Raw genomic sequence first — 21,815 nt, forward strand, 5'->3', positions numbered from 1 at the left:
AAGGCTTTTGGATATGATATTGGTCAGAAGAGCTTGAAGATGACGTAACTTTCTCATCATTATTGATAATCGATGTAAAATCATTTTCCAAAACAATATCATTGTGTGTTTTACCACAATTCAAATCAGTGGGCTGCTCAACTGATTCTGAGGCATCCTCAGAATTCACTTCAACACGTGACTTCTTCTGAGGTGGCCCAAAGAAAGAAGATAGCAAGATTTGTTTTCCTCCTTGTTGAACAGCCTGTTTGGAAAAAAAAATCATAAACTAGTACAAAAGAATGTTGCAAATCAACATTTTGAGTTTCTGTAAAACAGTGAAACCAACACAAGAAAGTGTTTGGCAATTTGTTGCACTTTTGCCATGCCTATTTTGAGCTAGCCCCTTCACGACAAATTAGCTTGGACACGAGTGTAATGTGTAATTTTAAACAGGTGTTAAGTATTTGCGATATATTATTTTACCAACACCTAGTGGATATTACTTCAGCAGCTGACAATAATATCTTTAGTTTGGTGGAACACTCGAGTATACAACATACCCGCAAATTTATGTAGGCGGTAGGCCCCTAATTTAATGAACTTGCGCGAGACACAGCATTAAACATGTTTGGGTTAACTGTATAAATCCGCACATATCATATACATAATTTTGTGACAGTATTAGACTGTGGTAATTTGTGAAGAGTAAGAAAACAGTTATAAAATGTCGCTTACTGCGAGCAATTTAAATGTGTCTTTGATGTTAGAATATGAAACGATGGAGTGTTTTGATATTTGTAATGCTTTGGATGTAGTTGTTTTAAGGTCTTTATATAAACTATTATATTTCTAATGCTTTTTAATATTTATAAAATACATGGTCACCTTTGACTTTGTATCACAGTTTAGTTTAATTCTGCTGACTGCCCTTTTTTTATTAATTATTACTTTATAAATGCACATTTAATAGTTTTTTTTTGCATTTGACTAAGAAATTATTTGCATGCGGATTTCTTAGCTAGGTTACAATTTAATATTCGCCAGATGAGACTTTTTAAACAGTTTGTAACTGTGGTTGGTGTATTAAACATACTGGTAAAAATATTATTAACTTCAGATGTTATTTTTTTTGTTTTAATTAATTCAAATCTTTTCATAACAGTTAGGTTTGCTTCTGCTTATTGTTTTTGATTTTTTATAATTTTCGAAAGTTAGAGTATTTGAATAAATAATTTTTCATAAATTTTAGAAAGTTTACTGTTTGGGACTGTGGGGCCAGAGAGCCAGAGTTGTTCGCTGATGAAGTCAAGAAGTGAGACATTGGTCATGGTGTAACAAACTATACTTAGTGATGAGATGCTTGCGCCTGTTATCTCGCAAAAACTTGTGTTGACTTCACTGAAAGGCATTCGTGTAGCTACAGTAGGCTATTCTAAGAGACACTCACCATGCTCGAGTAATCCTTGCCACCATACACCTCACAAAAACATGATTTACTGAACACTCACTATTGCATTTTCTATCACTGTCTTTCTGCTAGTTTTCTTTTAAAGCGCGCGATACAATCTCAGACACTATAGTTATCAAACAGAGTTGCCACATCCGAATTGAGAAATTCTTCCAAAAAAAAAGGCACAAATTTCCCATTCAAGATACATGCTATCATTATACAGTTGTTACCAAGCAATGTTCCCAATTTAGTTGTAATAAATTCCTCGACAAAATCATAAAATAGTAATATTTGATACTAAAAATATTTTCAGATCCTTCGACAAATGAATGTACGGTGATAAAAAAAAAACAGCCTTCCATTTTTTTTTGCCACTGGCTTTTGGGGGGGGAAATTTCCCCCATTTCCCCCCCTTTGAATCCGCCCCTGCAACTGAAGGAGGAAAAAATTGTTTATGAATGATTGTTATTGCAATAAAATTTTTATTTGAACTGTAAGAATTTTCTGTGTGTGTAATTCTTCAGCAGTGTCCCAATTTATTTTATTAATCAACTTTGTAATAGGATTGATCTCAGCCAATAACGTTCGAGTTCTTAATGGCGCTTCTCTGCAGTAAACAAAACAACAGTGTTCAGTAGGCATTTTACATTCTTGATGTTTTTTCTCGCATCACTGTAAATACATAATCGTTCATAGTTAATCCACCCAGAGTTTTTTTCCCCAACATGTTTACTGAGAACAGTAGATTTTCTAAATTCTAAAGTTCAGACAGAGGGCATTATCCGGAAATATTTGGTAAGTTAAAAATATTGTAAGTGAACAGTAAGCAATTGGCAACCACTGCAAAAAAGAAAGCTGAAAATTCCAAAGCATACTTTATAGTTGTGTTTATGTACATACAGTAGAATCTCGTTATAGCGAGCACGGTAATAGCGAGAACACGGCTATAACGAGGTATTTTTGAGGAATTTACAGCGTGATCGCTTGAAGCGAGCTTTTGTTATTTGTCTGCTTTATCTCCACCCCTCTCGCTCGCCACTAGACATCTTGCCGTTGACGCCTGTCACATTCTTCAGCCGTGCAGTCGCCACCTAAGTGCGTGGCTTAAAAATAGAATCCCATCCTTTCTTTCTTTTATCAAACTTCCGTTACGTAGTTATCTGTGCCGTGTGTAGACAAAGTTTGAGATTGGAACAGAAACAACGTAAGAAAGTATTTTTTACAAATTAGAAATATGTATGTTTTTGTTTTTATAATCGTGTATTTTCAGGTTTTTTTTGGTTGTTATCTTAAAAGAGATAATATTAAAAAGCCGCTCTAATGAGATTTAATTGTTTCTTGGTTAACAAAAACTATTAATTATCAAATATTATTTATTGTTTATATTCTATTTATTATTATTTACGCGACGTGATACTCTACGCGTACGCAATACGACTGGATTTGTTGCTGCAACATAACATAGCATGTTATGCGGTATCAGAAGTAACGAGTAACGTAACGATAGTAACGAGTACTAATTGTTATAGTAACGAATACATACTGGTACACATTTTTTCGTTACTTTTACCCCTCTAGTAGGCACTACCATATTTATTTCCGAATCGCTAGGGCAGTTTTCTTGTAACTTTTGTTTCGGTCAGTTGTTGGGGTATCTGTCCGGGAAAGGGGTGGTGATGGTTTGAGTTTAATCCCAAATTTATTTTCTAAAAAAGTTGACAGGTTTCTTTAAATGAAAAAAAGTATAGTTTTCCAGCGACTATTATGTTTGAGGAGTACGTGCGTTGCCGCAGCCGCACTCCTGCTTTTTTGTAAGGAATTAAATTGTCGCGCTACACTAGCACCACCTGTTTGCAACATCCCTAACCAACATGGCCGCCAGCAGACAGCCCGCGTCAACGATAGATAGCAGGACAATGCTGCGTCGGCCGCGGGCTGAGATGCTATACTTACGTGGCTTGGTAGGGTATTCTGGTTATTTTGACGCAATCGGGGATCACATCCGTACTTATGGGGTATCGTTTTAAAGAGAATTCACACATCTGCTCACAGAAATTAAAATTTCGTTAATATAACCTGTTATTTTCCAATTATACAGGTTCAAACACAATTTTCATGCTATTTTCCGTTAATTTTTATTTTTTCGGGGCCAAAATCTGTCCAATTCGGTTATAGCGAGGATCAAACCCGGAACCGTGACACCTCGCTATAACGGGACTCTAGTGTATTAATAAAAGTGAACATCAAGTACTATATACAAGTAGTAGTTAAAATAGGATTTTTAAAAAATCTTAAGAAGTGTTAAAAAAACTTCTCTTCTTTTATATACAGGATGTATCAAAATTCATGTTACAACGCTTGAGGGTAGAAAGCTCGTATTATAATTTGCAACCATTTTTGCCAATAAACATGTTGCCGGAAACGCGTAGTTAAGCCCCTGTAGCCCCAGAAAGAGTCAGCGTAGGCAACCTGTTGTAGAGTGTTATGTTGTGGATGTGCGGGTGTTCCAGTAGAGAAATAACCTTTTTAATCGTGGCACAGATTTTAATTTCACTCTGAAATCAATCACAGCTTCGGCTTTGTTTCACAACATTGAAATTGTTGCATACGTTTTAACAACGTGACAGCCTAAAGCAACGGTTCAAAAACATGCCCACCTTGAGCGACACAGTGGTGGCAACGGCGAATCATGTCGTCAAGGATACGCTGGAGCATTTGTGGAGTCAACCTTATGATTTTGAACGCTTCAATGATTTGCTGTGTAAGCTCTTCTACCGTTTCTACTGGCGTAGCGTAGATAAGCCCTTTTACGTAACCCCACAGAAAGAAATCTAACGGGGTTAGGTCCGGTAACCTTGGTGGCCATGCGACAGGGCCCGCTCATCCAATCCATCGGTTTGGAAATGTTTGGTTTAAATACTCTTGAACTTGCAGGGAAAAATGAGGTGGTACCCCGTCATGTTGGTACCACATCACACGTCGGACATGCAATGGAGCCTCTTCAAGAAGACCTGGTAGTTCGTTCTGAAGGAAGTGGAGGTATCCGGCGCCGGTAAGTCGTGGCGGAAGAAAAAAAGGCCCGATGAGTACGCCGTCAACAATACCGGCCCACACATTAACTGAAAAACGTTCCTGGCGAGCTGTAACACACGTTGCATGCGGATTGACATCATTCCAAACATGACTGTTGTGCGAATTGAGAATAGCGTCTTGAGTGAACTTGGCTTCATCGCTGAATAAAACCGCTAACTTGGGGTTCCTCAATACTCTTCGAATGTACCAACAAGAAAAGGTCATGGGAAGAGGATAGTCGGCCGAACCCATGTGTTGCACTTTTTGAAGGTGATACGGGTACAAGAGTTGCTCATGAATAACTCGCCAAACCCATCTTGTCAGCGTCCATATCGGAACCTTCTGCCCTTGTGCTTGTATCTGGACTCTCCTCAAATCTTTGAAGTACATCTTCTTCAAAACTGGGAGTACGAACCCTGCGTGGAGCACCAGCATTTGGTCTTGTGACGGCACATGTACCAGTATCACGCATTCGCTGAGTAAGTCTTGCAAACATGGTGTGAGCTGGAATCCTACGACCCGAATATCGTTCTTCGTACAGACGACGGGCGCTCGTCCATTTTGTCTAGCTTCCCCGTAAACAAGCAGCATGTCCGTGTACTCACTAAACGTATACTCCATTGAGCTCAACTAAAACTTTGCCCTTTTCAGAACCACAGCGAAAGAAATGACACCACGAGTTTGCTTGTACGACAGAACAGTCAACGACAGACCACCAGTGATATAAAAACACACTGCGACACTGCGATGTCACGCTGCACAGTGCTATGGCACGGCACGAACGGAAGAAAATAGGTGAGGGCGCCACCAACGGAAGTAAAAAGGGGCGGGGGTCAACATTCAACATCATACAGTCCTCTCGAGCGCTGCCCGGCGTCGTAAACACGTAATTCACCATAGCATCGTCTGTCTCGCACAAAGCCCAACGGGTTGCCTACGCTGACTCTTTCTGGGGCTACAGGGGCTTAACTACGTGTTTCCGGCAACATGTTTATTGGCAAAAATGGTTGCAAATAATAAGAGCTTTCTACCCTCAAGCTTTGTAACATGAATTTTGATACATCCTGTATATTTGTATTTAACTTCAATACAAACTAAAAATAACTATTTTTCGCACAGATCTAGTTAAAGAAAGAAATACAAGTTCAGGTAGCAGTAATTCATTTGAAGTACAATACTCTTATTTAATAATTTTCAGTTGATTCTTGTATTTGTTGCTAGCATACATATGTTTCACAAACAAAATTATATGATATCATTGAATGGAATCTATTACCACTTATGGTCACCAGTATTAAATAAGTACTAAATAATGTGCGACCAACCTAATCCCAAAGATAAGGGAAAATTATTTAAAATATACAAACAAGAGAATTTCCCACTGTTGAGATTTTAGCATCTCATTTATATATGCTATTTAGCAAGCTTTGATTCTCTCCAGTAACACTTGGGCACATGACTTACATGGGGTATCATAGACAAGGTTATATAAAGACAGCTATCGAAGCCTGAAACCAAGTTTTTGTAATGTGTTTTTTACTATGAAGTGAAACCCTTTCTTGCGACTGACAGTGTGTGTTGTGTGGTTTTTGTTTCAGGGCTGTTTACAAGGGGGAGGAATACCCCATGGTGATGTCAATGTACTTGTCGGTAATGTCCAGAGTACTTCTCAATTCCCTTCAGGCATTTAGTCAAGTGAGTTGCACAACAATCTCTTATCTTGTGGTGCTTCAGAATGTAATAGAATCACTGTTAAAAGTGAATAAGAACATGTTTTTACAAAGTGAATAGTAAATGTAAGGTGCCGTTCATACTAAGGCGATACAGTAAAATACCGGTACAACGTACCTCATTATAACATATTTTTCACTTTAACGTTTTTTTTTTTAAACCCTGCCGAAAATCATATTTTCTCAATGCAAAATTGTTTGTTTAAATTATCATAATTTTTACTATAACGTATAAATTCCGTTACTAGAATGGCATTGCTACTCCAAAATTTACTTAAACTGGTAAATAAATTTCCGACTAAATGATTACCACTACAGCGTACTTTCTAATCTCTAAAACCTCAAAACAAACAAATGTTTGTGTGCACTACCATAGATTAACGTACTTAATATGTGACGTAAACAACACACACATACTTGCCAACTTGTACGATTTACCTGTAAAGTGTACGGGAAATCATGCTGTTGTATGATTGTACAGCCATATTTGTTATTTTACTGCATTTCCAACATTTTTACATTGTTAAAATAAATTCAGAAGATTTTGGTACCGTATCAACAACGGGTAGTCTTTCTATGTCAAATAATAAAAAAAATATATACATCACATGGGTCATGTGTTTCTTCATTGGCTGCTACAGGCCAATCATCTGCAGTTTGATTTTTTTGTTTAAATTTTTTGGCTCTGGCTATTGGGCATCTAGTTGTCTTTGGTCTTTCAGTGGATTAGTGTCCAAGATGGCGTCGTGGCTTGGATTATAATCTTGAACTTATATAATACCGTGTTTTATCGCATAATCGTCGCACATTTTATAGTAAAATCAAGTTCACAAAGTAGGGGTGCGACGTTTATGCGGGAAAAAAAATTTTTTTTAGGTAAAGTTATTCATAAAAACAAAACTCATTCATGGTTAGTACGTTTATTAAAAAAATTGGAGTATGCAAGGGCACGCCAAACAATTCATGTTAATAAATTATTATGCAACAAATACCTTTCTTCAACTTTTAATAGAAAAACAAAATCTGTGACCCAAACACGAGCCACTTTAATCTGTGACGTGAACTAACGCGTAACTATCGTCGTAGGACACACTTATCCTGAAAGAGTGCGAGCTATCAAATGTAGTTAACTCGGCACTTGACAGAGAGCACGCGTTGCATGAATCGGCGAGATATCGATATTCGACTACGTGTGCGCGCTCTATACGGAAAGCTACATATCCAAACATGAATGATGCCAACTAGTGCTGGCTACATTTTTTAAGCGGTACACCGTGGCGACGGAGATGAACAAATAAAGGTTATAACGTTTAAAAACGTCTTTAAAAGAAAATTTACACATCAGACAATTAATTAATTAATTAATTAAATAAGTGGTAATGTCCGAATAAATATTAGATTTCTACTTTAAAATACATCATTTTATACGGAAAAGCTACCTACACAAAGCGCTCTCAATCTTATAGCAGGACCAAAAACTTCATGCTACGTTTACACAACAGTTTTTTTTTATCCAAATTTTTATGCCCTTAAATATGGGTGCAACGATTATGCGCGTGTGACGATTATGCGATAAAACAGGGTACATTGTTTTATGTAGTTTGCCTCAAACTTTACAATATGAGTGGGAAAGCCAAGCAGTAATTTCAGGCATTCAGATATGTTTATAAACAAGTGTTTCCTTATGTACAGTCTAACCTCTCTGAAACGACCCCTCACGGTTCCCAGGAATAGGGTCGTAATGGATGTTTTCCTAAATTTTCATTTGATTTCAACCCCCACCCCTCCCCCTTTCTCAAACCGCTACTCGCTAAGAAACCAGCCGTACAATGGCAGGATGTTGTCACTCACAATGCTAGACGGCTTTGCTTTAAACCCACTTCAACCTTCATGACAAGTCCGTCGCCCTACAGGCCACCTCTAAAGAAAATATGTCAAAAGACAGTTTATTTTTACTGGTTAGTTTACATGTAAGTTTTCTGCTTGCCGTAGTTAAATACACTAGAACCCCGATGTCACGAACCCCGGATTTAACGAAGCAGTGATTTTACGAATACATTCTCGGGAACTGTCAAAAAATTTGACATTTTGACCAAAATGTGAAAATCAGGAAAAAAAACCAAATTAAAGATCATTAAAATCTGTTAATTTTAACACACAGCATTTTTTTTGTCGGCTTTAATACTTCCAATAATTTTCATGTAAGAATAACAAAAAAATAATGGGACATTTCCTTTAAAAATATGGCAGCTGTAGGTTCTGCAACGCGAGTGGGCGCACACGAAGCTCGCCCGGCTGGCTGGCAGCAGCGGCTTCATGATGCATAAGCTCACCCCTCCCTTCCCTTGGTAACATTCTTTAAGGCTAGCTCATCCCTCCCAGACACACAAACCATCTAGTGTCCTCCCTTATAACACCCCAACTTCGCTCCCCTTTGGAAAACGTTCAGTGAGAAAATGTTCATTTCACCCTCCCTTCTCCCGTAAAATTGGGCTATTATGAATGGAGTACTAAAGCGGTTGGGAAGGGGTCAAAATATGTCACTTTTCGCACCAAGTTTGAGTTCAGTCATCTCTGGCAAGGAATTTACAAGCTTTCAAACTTAAATATAAATGTATTTTAATAGCAAGGGTCCTATGAAAAGAAATATACCGAATAAAATAAAGCTTCTGTCACCAAACAAAGCATAAAACGGCCCAATGCGTGGTCGCTTCGTTATTGCGCGAGAGGCGAGACATGGAATGTTAGAAGAAAGATAAATGCGGGGGAGACAAACGGCAGCCAGTGTGTTTCCTGCGCGGGGAATAAGTGGCGTAGCCTTTTTTTTTATGCTGGGTGAAGCGACCTTTTTCTATCAACCCACGGGAAAAGATAATTGCTTGAGCTGTCAAAATAAACAAGTCGAGGCGGGCGTGCATCCAGTCGGTCGCTGTGTATTGTCAACTGATAGTAATCAAAATCAAGAGAAATCCAGTAGGTAGCTTTGCCTTAACTGCGTACCACACTAGACATTGGCAAAAAGCTAAACGTAAACACGTTGCCACAAATTCCTTTATCTGCACCCTGCCGGCAAAGGAACGTGGAAGGGGGGTTGTCAAGCGCTGACAGCGGTCGACAGGAAGTGGTATCTAATTTTAGATATGCGCTGCCTACGGCAGTGCAGCACTCGGCAAGAGAAACGCAGTAACACGCTACTCACCACAAGAAACTTATTTTCTGTCCGATTTTCTTCGGATTTTCGGCAATTTTTTCACGGTTCCTCGAAATCGGGTTGTAATAGAGAGGTGGTCGCAATAAATGGGGTCGCAACAAAAAGGTTTTACTGTATATTATCAAATTTTTACGGTTTGTCGTTGTGACAAACATTGCACACGGCGACAAAAATGACATTAAGAATCATGGTAAAACCACTATACACAGCAGTAATACGAAACGAGTAGAAGAAAACAATATTCAGAATTACCTTGTGAAAAATTAAAACGTGGATAGTACCATCATCAGAAGTGAGTGTTTCTTCACCCATTTCATCGTGGAAAATAACCTGCCGTTGAGTGTGGCCGATCATGCAAGGCCTCTTTTTAGGAACATGTTTCTTTATCCGACGTTGCGGGCAGAACAAAAGCATCTGCTATCACTAAAGAAATGTCTTCAAGTACTACAGAGGATATTGTAACAAATTTGCAAAGTGGACCTTTTTGTTTGTCGACCGATAGTAGTAACAACTCAGATTCAAAACTCTATTCAGTGGTAGTTACATTTTATGACGAAAATGTGCAAAAAAATGGTCTCGTGCATTCTTTTGTTGCCTAATTTAATAGGTGATGCAACTGGTTGCAATATAGGCAATTTTATGTTGGCTGAATTGGAGCGTCTTAAAGTACCTTTAAAAAACATGTTATCCTTTTCTGCAGGCAATGCTGCAGTTATGTTTGGACATAAAAATGGTGTGGCAGCTGTTTTAACAAATGCTCAGGAGGGACTTATTGTAATGGGATGTTTGTGCCATTTGTTGAATTTGCCTGCGGAAAAAGGGTCAAGTAACTTGCCAGTAAACATTGACAAAATTTTAATAGACTTTTATTATTACTAGAGGTCTGCGAATCAGCATTTAAAAATTGAATCGAATGCAAAATTATTACCGAATTTCGAATTTTTTTCGATTGGAATATTGTATTACTTATTGTAGATAAAATATTTGTTTCACCCAGGATTACTAATTACACACTGTTAGCCAAATTCAATTATTTTTAGAAATGTGATATTAATTATTTAGGTAAGTCAGTAGTATCTAATAAATTTAACATTTATGACTTTATATACATACAACCTAACTAGTGCAAGGAAGCTTTATTTGAAGCTTAACACTTAACACACATTTATGTACACAAGCAATGAATTGTGAAACCATGACGACATTAAGCACACGGATTTTCAGATCCATACAATGCTATTTGCTGAAAAGTTAACAAGAATTTACATACCTATCAAAATATTTAAAAAAATTACACAAATTAAAATGTAATTACATGATAGGCATAAAATACATAATAATTTTTATGCCATCCATATCTTTTAAAAAAAAAAAAAAAAACTGGAACAAGCCCTAGATGAATTTTTGTGATTTCATTTCAAATTATCATGGAGAAATGTGAGTTGCTCAACATGCTGTGGCAGAAGCATTTCACGATGATCTGCGACTATGTCCCCTGCAGTGGAAAACACTCTCTCACTTGCCACTAGTGTAGCTGGAATATGTAAGTAATATCTGGCTGCAGCAGCCAAATGTGGATAGTGATCTTTGTTTTTTTCCCACCATTCAAATGGATTGGTGGTCCTTGGTAAATGATCTGCTGACAAATATTCCAAAATTTCTTTTTCAATGTCATCTGTGGTTGTCTTGTGTGATGTCAGAGGCAATTTGTCTAGCTCATCCCACAGTGACACTGTTGAAGATGTTGTTGGTTCTGTTGGCTGAGGGGACACTTTCTCGATGCATAAGGTTTTAGTTACATTCATTAACTTTGATATTTCATTTTTCACTAAAGTTATAGCATGGTCTTTGTCATTTTCACTGAAGACTGCAAGTTTGTACCTAGGATCTGTGACTGTACTAAGAACATTTACAGTGTCCATTTTATACAGTGGAAATCTACTTTTTAATGATTTCACTAAATTTTGAGCAAATGGTATACCGGTGCCATTTTCATTCCTTCTTATATGATTATTAGTGGATGCCTCCAAGCAATGAATCATTGGTATGATCATTGATGATGTAGGATACGAATTTCCACTAGATTCTTGTGTTGCCTCAGCAAAAGGCTTGAGTACCTCAACAACCCCTACAGCTAATTTCCATTGTGACGAAGAAAGGCACTCAATGTCTGAATTAGATGCTGTCAGTTCCGTAGCAATTGCCTCGAGCATCATGAATTCACTGCACCAACGTGTCTCAACATCTTGTATGAGCTTCAATGGTGGGAGGTTCATGGTTTCTTGTAGGGTTTTCAGTCTCATTGTTGAAGCATGGCTTCAATTATAGTGTCCAACAATTGCACGGGATTTGGAAATGAGACCGGTTACATTAGGTATAGAACTCTTTGCGTCATGAATTGCCAACTGTAACGTATGAGCAAAACATTGTCTTTGGTTCCACTGAGTACCAGAAATTGCAGCGTGCAAATTGCTAGAATTATCGGCGAGAATATAAATCTTTATATTGCTATCCTGCATGGGAGGTGGTATATGCCAACTTTGACACATGTCTGAGATTTTCATCTGTGTGAGAATCTTTCATAACATTGTTTCCCAGAGTGAAAGACTTATACTGAAAACACTGTGTCATGTAATGACATGTAAGGGACATGTACCCAGCACCTGCTCTGGATGACCAGTTGTCAGTAGTCAATGCAAGACTTTGGCAGCATGTGGCTTGCGTATTGTCATCTAAACACAAATCTATGTGTAGCATGTCCTCCAGCTTTTTGTGTTCAGTTTTGTAAAGTTCTGGAATAATGTTCCGTGAAAATGTAGTACTAACAGGTATTTTGTAGTTGGGTTTCAAGTTTTTCATCAGATCTTTGAAATCGTTTTCCTCCACAAAAGTGTACGGCAGATGGCACAATGCCAACATTCTTGCAATTTTATCTGAAATAGCTTTTCCTTCTATTCCTTGGGAAGGAAGAGGTTGTTTTTCTTGGAAAAATGTGACACTGTCTGTTGTTTTAATGTGATTGTACTTGTAGGTAAAACTGACTCTGGTTCTGGGTTTGCTAGTGATTTAAGGTACTCTTCATAAACTGTTACATGATGCCTGGAAAATTACTCTTGAGGGTAGTGGGTTTGCCTAGAAAAAAATTTACAATGGTGCCTACTACCTCTCTTTTACACACCTCAATTGATTTTAAGGAGGAAAAAGGGTAATTGTGGACCCCCAGATTAAGTTGGGCTAGATTCAGGTCGTGTCCGATTCGTTATGAGTACCGTGTTTTATCGCATAATCGTCGCACCGAAATTTTAGGCCATCAAAATGTGGAGAAAAAAACTCTCGCATAAACGTCGCATAATGTTTTTGGTCCTGCTGTTAGATTCCGAGCGCTTTGTGTAGGTAGGTTTCTCGTCTAAAACCATGTATTTTGAAGTTTAAATTTAATATTAATTCGGATATTACCGCTTATTAATTGAATTAATAGAAATACGAAGTTGTCTGACGTGTAAATTTTCTTTTAAAAACGTAAAATTTGTGTTCAAAAGTTATGCACTTTATGTGTTCCGTTTTCATCGCAGCTGGGTACCGCTTATAATCACAGAACAAGGAGGGAAATAAAGAAGTGCGACTCTTACAGTGGAAACTGAAACCATGTTTCACGCGACATGTTTCGCTATCTGTTGGGCGGGCCCATAACTACCAGCAAATAAAAAATCGGAATAGAGGTTCTCATACAAAGTTTTTTTAGTTAATACATTTTTTTGGTTATATTAAGTTATCTCCTTGGTGGCGCAAAACTATTTTTTTTTTTCCTAACCTATATTAAAACTAAGTGTATTGGGGAGGGGTCTGGGTTAGGGATAGACTCTAATTGTGTCTCAGGCCAAAGCCTATACGCTCTAATCATGCAGGGTTTAGCCATGTGGGTGAGGGTGCATGCATCATGTGCTAGGAGGGGGATTGGCCAGCCATGGCAGCAATTGATGCCATGACTAACTCCCCTCACTGACTATTCTAGACTATAAACTAGATAAGTTTTGCCCAGGTAAAACCTGCATGGACACAGGGAAAACCCTGGACACTTTCATGCGGGATGCAAAATTTCATGCATTAATTACATGTGGGTTGGCTACAGGAATAGAAGGATGGCTCAGGAAGAAGAGTTGGAAGAGTAGAAAATATCTACTAAGCAAGGGCGGGGACTTGGACATTTTTGTCCGCATTGGGTGTTTTGGGCATAACTGGCTCTATCGTCATTTCCAGCCAGCCAAAAAAAAAAAAAAACGACTAATTTAATTGATGCGAAAAACTTAATGCTGTTTTGTAATAAACTGTCATGTAATAAATAAAGGAGTAGGAGGTGCAAAAACTCATTGTATTACACACCACAAAATTAGTGGCTTCCTAAATAGAGTGAATTTTCACTGGTTTGTTTGCCTGAAAATAGCTTATACATTACTTCTCCTAATAAATTAATGTAGTTATGTCAGCAATATATTATGAATACTACTATCTAGCAACGGGCATATAACTACTTCAAAAAACTAGGTATCAGTCTCGGTAATTAGAGTTTCTCCTCCATGCTTATAATGCAGTCAGTGCTAGTTGGCGTCATTCATGTTTAATTATGTTGATTCCCGTATAGAGCGCGTGCACGTAGTCGAAGATCGATATCGATAGCTCGCCGAATGCATGCAACTAGGGATGGGGCGAATCCTGATTTGCTCGAATCCGAATCCTAACTCAAATCCTCAACTGGAATTGCAGAATCACGAACCCAAACCCAAATCTTTTAACAGATGATGTCCACATATCTAATGTAAAGTCCCTTGACTTTCTCACATGTAGTTTGGTACATTTCTGGTATAAGTGTATTTGCCAGAAATTTTCTCGAAACCATTGAATAACGAGATTCCAGAAATGCAATAAGCTTTCTGAAGCCTTTGTTTTCTACAACAGACAGTGGCTGATTGTCTACGCATATCATATATGCAATAAGCCTACCTATGTGTTTTCCTTTGCCATCTTTGCTTGAAAACTTACATTTTTTTGTCATGAATTGTGCTAGTGTGGGCTGTGTGAGTGATGGTTCATTGTTTTGAGGTTCAGATAAGATTCTACTAGGCCCTGCAATTTCTCCTGAACCGGAAGATTCACTATTCTCCCGTTTATCAACAGCGATTTGGGCTGAGTGGAGTTAGAGATGTTTACGTAACGCACTTGTTGTACATGACTTTCCGCGGGATATTTTTGCACCACAAAACAGACATGCAGCTTTGGTGGTATCGGATTTGTCCAGAACAAAATGTTATCATACGTCCGACATCTCTGGTTGTGATTTACGTCACGTAAATGACTTTAAATCACCATTCACAACGAAAGATAAACCACATGTTATATGAAAATATTCAGTTCAATAGAAAAACTCGCACAGATAAAATCAATACCGATAACAAATTAATAAACAAACGGGACGAGACGCCATTGTTCCGTGCCCAGTGTGGCCAATACTTCGTGTGTGAATTGTGTGTTGTGAATATTGTTTTGTTTGAACTTCGTTTTTGTAGAAAACTTTTACGTTTGTTTGAGAACTATTTTATTCATTTATATTCTTGATTAAAACATTGCAAAAACAAATTCTCATATGCTTAGAAAACGGAAACGTGTTTGATCAGTTCTAAGATAATGCTGCTGACGATGCACCGCGGTCGCGAGTCGTCAGTGGAAGTTTGGTGCTTGATTAGGTTACGGCGCAAACGGTAAAAATCAATAATACTTTTGCATCGCTGCTTGTATTTTGAAAAGTGGCAAATCATATCTACACAGCTTAGGCTGGGTACATTCTTGTTTGTAACATCTGATGCCTTCCTAACGTTAAATATGTTGTGCTTTTACTGTTTCTTTTGTATATAAAGACAAAAAAATTTTCTTGAGAAATTTCAATTTTAGTACAGATTAGCGGTTAGTATTTTTTCTATAAATATTTTATAGAGGTCTTCGAGCCTAAGAATTTTACTTCGAGCCGAACTCGGGCGAGCGAGCCTACTTGAAAAATCTTGAGCTTCGAGCGAGCTCAAGCTCGAGCTTTTGTGGTACAGTTACACTCTTGGGAAATTATTTTTATCTTAAACTTAGTATAATGTTTGAATAAAGTATTAAAATGAAGTGGGCTTATTAATTTTGGGTAACTATTTACAGAGTGCATTTACATTTTGCACTGCTAGGAAAAAAAAAAAAAAACATTTTTGCCATTGAATCTTACCTGTTTCCATTGGTTCATTAGTAACTGATATCATCCAACTAACGTAACCACAGATTACAAGTATATGTTTGTGTATATGTAAAATATCTTTGCAATAATTTCAACCTTGTCAATTTTTCTGGAGAACTTACTGAGCTTCAACAAACTTAGCACCAAAAATCATGTTGTTTGAAAAGTACATTCACATTGTTTCAACATTTCCACTTTTCAGCACAATAATTCTGAGAGAGATTGTCATAGAGTATTAAATTCTGTTCTTTAATCTATCATGCAGAAAAATAATTCGTTCTGCACGTTCAGGAGTTAAATTATCTCTACGATTGGAGAAAGTGTTTCCAGCAGAAGAGAAGCGTCTCTCGCTGGCAACCTGCGTGGCTGGAATGCTTTAGTAAAATTGCTTGACCTCAAAAATTAGTGTCATATATATCTGTAACTGGTCATTAAAGTTTAATCAATTGAAAGTAATAAAAATAAAAGCATTTTACTTAATTCAATTTACACTTGCAAAAAAAAACATACGCACAATAAACCTACATGGAAATTAAAGTCTTTTTCAATATCCTGAAGTCTGAAATATGTTTACTCATGTCATCAAATGTAGAGCTGTACTGAAGAAGCCGATTTTGCCAATATTTAGTTGAATCGGCATTTCTGCCGACTTCTGATACGCTTGTTAATTTTCTGCTGATATTACTGAAAAACGAAAGAGACTGCCATAACCTAAAAATCCACGAGTACCATTTTCAATTTCGTAGTACTGTAGGGCCGCGACGTCTTGGTGGGTCCACTCCCTAGAGCTCAGCGACCTTGTAATCGACACGTCCAGCCTTGCCTGCTCCGCAGATAGCAACGGCCTGGAAGTCTTCATGCCGTCCCGAAAACATTGGTCGTGAACAATCTCTCGTACGGTGCAACACAGCGCATATCTTAATGATACAAAGATGCGATAATGGTGTACGATAATTTATTATTTAAAGGTAGTGCACTATTTGCTCGACTTGGTAGGTTAGTTAAACATAGTTAAACATAGCTATACAATACTTTTAAGTTAAGATCTAAATTTGTAATTGTGGGTTTCTGTAGGAAACACAGTTAATTAAGACTTGCAGCTAACTCCCTCGCTGATGCTTTCTTTTCCATTTTGTTTGGCTAAAACGTGAAGACGATCGACATGACACTTTCATGCACGTCAAGAACCTTACCACTTTTATGCACTCGGGTTGGTATTTTTTCCATAACAGAACTCTGAAAGAACCATTTTAGTCATTTCTAGGGGGCCGAAAACCATATTTCTAACAAACCATCCTCAGGTATTTTATAAAACATTGACCCATAGATAAACGTATATTCTTTTCATGTACAATCCTACTGACAAAACGTTTAGTACCTTGACTCAGAAAATAACACGAATGACATGCTATTATAACACTATTTAGCAGCCAGTAGAGATTAAGTTAAGATGAATGACAGCAGTGTGAAATAATGTTAACATTAAAAACACGATAATAGTAACAATTTTTGGCAACAATAGTATTAAAACAGAAAAAAATATCACAGTCATAACACAATAGTAACATAATATAATAGTTACATCATATCCTAGCAAACAAAGCCGAAGTACTCTGAAAGAACACTTTTTTGACATATATAAGTCTTAAAACATTTGTATTAAGATTAATAGAACTCTCTCAAACATAAAAGTATGAATTTTGGCCGTTTAGAGAATCTGAAATAAACAGTGTTGCATAGCAGCATGTATATGAATGTCACAATGGAACAGCAAGAACAGATTCATCACTACTGTCAGTAGTTGCGTCACTATGTTCAGATGCACTGTCATTACACACATTATAAAACCTTCCAATACATCATCCATGACCCAGTCCTTTTTCCAATACTCGTCCTCTTTACTGACCACGTGTTGACAGTAAACTTCCCAGTCGGTGCTTGTGATGGAATCTAAGGCCCTGGTGGTTTGCGACTGCAACGCTTGCAACGAAAGTTCACCAGAAGTATTGTTCTCACGAATTAAACACTTCATTTTGGCCCACACGAGCTCAATAGAATTTAATTCACAATTATAGGGAGGCAGACGAATTACACTATGACCATGTAGCTCAGCTAACCTCTCTACTCTGAAACGTTTCTCTCGGTCGATGTTTTTCAACAATTTTGGTAAGTGTTGTTTTCTGCATTTTATTGTCACATTCTATACCTGTTTTCTGCAACCAAGCTATCATTGCACATTTACTGTCGTACTTGGATGGCGGTTTGTCTTCCTCCATGCAATGATATGTAGCATTATCCATAACCAAGACTGAAGCGGGTGGCAAATTTGGAATCACTTTTTCCGTAATCCATTTTTCAAAGTTTCCAGAGTTCATCTGGCCGTGGTAGTCTCCTGTTGTTGTGCCTGCTTTATAAACAAGAGAGGCTCCGAGAAGGAAGCCCTGCCTAGAACCAACGCTTACAACTGTGCCTGCATTTCCTGTTGCCATTACACCTTCAACGTCACCTTTCTTTTGCCAACATTTCTGAAAGGTTAAATTAGTGTCAACCCAGTATTCATCCATGTCAAATATCTTCTTCTCAGCCTCCCTGCACTGTTTCATATGAGTTAAGTACCATGATCGCCAAGCAACAACGTCAGATCTTTCGAGAAGAAGCATTCGCTTATTTTGGCTTCTTCTCCACACAAAACCCATTTATTTGAGTATTTTACGCAGCGATGTCTTTCCCCATCTCCATCCAGTAGTTTCCTTGTTGTGGGAACCACTTTTACTGCATAAAATTCGTGGATAGTGTCTCTGACAACAAACGTTTCCCAGTTTTTTTTTGGCCTGAAATGAATAATTAAACATGAGAGGCTGTTTCATGGTCATATAAAGGAGTGTTATATATATGTAAATATAAACATATAAATTGTTAATAAATAATATATTCATAATACATTAATATATATCAAAATCATATATATCATTAAATATTTAATGCAATATGTGTAGCAATAAAGGCTACACTTGTAGCTAACAAATATTCTAACAAGCGGTGCAGAAAGTCTGGAAAACTGCCAAATGCAAAACAAGCAAACCGCGGGTGAAATTACGGGGAATGCGTTGAAAAACTTATAATGTAAGTACTGTATTATTATTTAAACTTTAAAGTTATAAAGTCCTTTTTTTGCCTGGTGTTGTTTGTTTTTTATTTGGCATCTCCCTGTTGTGTTTTCGGATGCGCGAAACTGATCTTTGGCTTATACCTGTGTATCATGCAGCTCTTTCGGTTGCTTTTGCAAGAGGTACTAGCAGACATTTGTTGGCAGCTTCTTCATCACAATACTGGATTACACTACTTATAATTCCCCTCTCCCCACTACGTATTACTTTATTGTATCTTGAACGTCCTGCGTCGGGCTGCATTGTTCACTTCAGACTGAGAGCGTGGCGCCTGATGATTTTGCTATGAACCGCATAGCGGCTGCTTTGCTCGCGCAGCTGCTTCCCCTCTCATTTACTCTTCCCCGCTTCCCCGCAAAACCACATGCCAGACGTTGCGGCCCTACAGTAGTACTGCATTCTTTCAAATCACATTATTTCTTAGCAACATGTGCCAACTGTACATATCAAAATTTAACATCCTTTTTTTTTCAATAATGTTCTTTAATTTAATATGTCATAAATAAATAATACATTACCATCTCGGTTGTTATGGTAACTATAGTGCAAATGTGGTAGCTATCATTCTTCTGTAGTAATTATGGTATCTAGAAAGAATCTTTAGATCTTTTTATGGTAATTATCTTAAAATAACTATTGGGTTTGTACTGTAGTTATGGTACAGCATCCATATTTCTTCGTATGTTGTTGTTCATTTGTCTTCTTCATATTTACGTGCGCCATTACTATTTGAGACAGGAACTTTCAGAAAAAATTTTAACGGGTCTTTATATCACACATTTAATGGCGTAAATGATGAGACCCCAGGCAATTTAAACGCTTTATACGTAAAAACCTACCATGCAGGACCTCGTAAATGAGTTTTACTGTATTTTTTTCCGTAAATAGTAAAACACCGTCATAATGCTTTCCGGCCAAATAACCTGCTGCTGTTGAAGCTCGAAATTTTCGAGCCTAACAATTTTTTCCAGCAGAGCTCGAGCTTGAAGTAAGTACTCGGCTCGAGCTCGATTTTCGAGTACTCGCAGACCTCTAAACCCATACAAGCGGTTTATGCATAATAAATAAAAAAACACCTAATCCCTTGATGATATCAGACCTGCCGAAGCTTCGAATCCCTAGGATTCGGCGGATTCGGCGGATATTGGATTCTGTCGCCCCATCCTACATGCAACGCATGCGCTCTGTTGAGTGCCGAGTTAACTACATTCTACACTCTTGGTATGTGCGTGCTACGACAAAAGTTTAGCGTTCGTTGCTGCTCATGGTTTTCGTTTTTCTATTTAAAGTTAAACAAAATGTTTATGTTGGACAACTTATTAATTTAAATTGTTTAGCGTGATTTTATATACTCTAATTTTTAAATGAACGTAATTTACATGAATAGGTTTTATGAAAACTTTACCCAACTATTTTTTTTTTCCGCACAAAAGTCACACCTCTACTTTTCAAACTTGATTTTAGTATAAAATGTGCAACGATTATGCGTAAAACATGGTATTTATGTAGTTTTTTTTTAATGTGGACGTATTTTGACAGTAATTTTTTAGCAGTCGTAGCAATAATTATGATAATGATAATTTGACCCCTAAATCCAAAAATGTCTACATTTGAAAATGATACATTTACCACAGTAATTTTTAAGAAAATAATAACATGGTATACAAGTCACTACAACACCTAATTATTATCAAGTGTTAAGAACAAGACAAACAATGGTTTACTCCTGAACACGTTTATTTTACCGCCATACATGTGTTTTAATGGGTAACAACATGGCGTTGTTTATTCCCAAAAAAAATCTACTACATACAAAACTGGACGTACAAATTTATAAATACAGCACAGCACGACATAAATCTGTACACAATATCGCATCACATAATAATTTTGTTTGTTAAATCTGATATTTAGGACACAACCTGAGTACATTGATGCATTATTAAACACCAATGTACGCTGGCCTAACGAACCTGTCGGCATCTTTAACCGTTTGTTGCAGTTCGAGCAAATTGCTTCGCCGTCACCTTGCTCAAAAAATAACCACAAACCACTTCTTTTACGTTTTGCTTTGTCTGCCATTTTTGCTTACTAAAAATATGCCAAATTTGGAGAATTCCCAAATAAAACACAATATTTACACAGTTTTTAAAGATTTTGTGAAGCATGCGTGACGTCATACTAAGTCGATTCGTGTGTGAGAATCGCGCGTTCGATAATCAGTTTGACCATTGGCAGAATCGACTTATGAATTAAGTAAACAAACAATACGTAATTTTCTGCTTATTTTTGTTTTCGCTGCGTGCGTGGAAAGTTGAAAACGTGGCTCATAATAGATGTAACCAAATTCTTATTGTTAGATTAACGGATTTTAATATTTACGTCCTAAGAATATCGGCCAATTAAAAATGTGCAAGATAAAAAGTAACAAGTATTTCGATTTTGTTCAGAAACAATTCGATTCGAGATCTCAAATCGAATAATAAATTATTCACGGATATTTTTTTGATTTCAAATATTCGCAGACCCTTAATTATTACCTTGAAAAAAGTATCAAACCAAAAGAAAGTCTTGCAGAATTTCAAAATCTATATAATAAAGATGCTAAAAAGATATTGAAACATGTTTGCACCAGGTGGTTGTCATTGGGGAGAAGTCTGACTAGTTTATAGATCAGTGGAAGCCTTTGTTGAGTTTCTTCAAGAAAGAAGTCAGTCATCAGAAATCACAGTGTTCGTCACTAACATCTTACAGGATTCCGAAAGAAGAAAACAAATCTGGAGTGATGGTAGGCATGATTCAGAAACCACCGAGTTCTACGCTATTGCCCAAAAAGAACCTCACATCACTTGGTAAGCCAGATGATCATAAACCATCATGTTCTTTCCCTCTTTCAGGCATGACAATCAAGCCATCTGGAACAAAAGAATTTGTGAAT

General features: G+C 37.3%; 1 protein-coding gene across 9 annotated transcripts in view; it reads left to right on the forward strand.

Moving 5' to 3' along the window:
• The window catches only part of LOC134527198 (importin-11-like), a 423,976-nt gene that overhangs the window by 325,301 nt on the left and 76,860 nt on the right, over positions 1-21,815 (forward strand). For all 9 annotated transcript variants that reach the window (XM_063359649.1, XM_063359652.1, XM_063359648.1 and 6 more), the window contains one exon: positions 6,103-6,199. In XM_063359649.1, coding sequence (XP_063215719.1) covers positions 6,103-6,199 — 97 coding nt within the window. The remainder of the gene's footprint in view (positions 1-6,102; positions 6,200-21,815) is intronic.

The sequence above is a fragment of the Bacillus rossius genome, chromosome 1, assembly GCF_032445375.1.
Source record: "Bacillus rossius redtenbacheri isolate Brsri chromosome 1, Brsri_v3, whole genome shotgun sequence".
Classification (NCBI taxonomy): Eukaryota; Metazoa; Arthropoda; class Insecta; order Phasmatodea; family Bacillidae; genus Bacillus; species Bacillus rossius.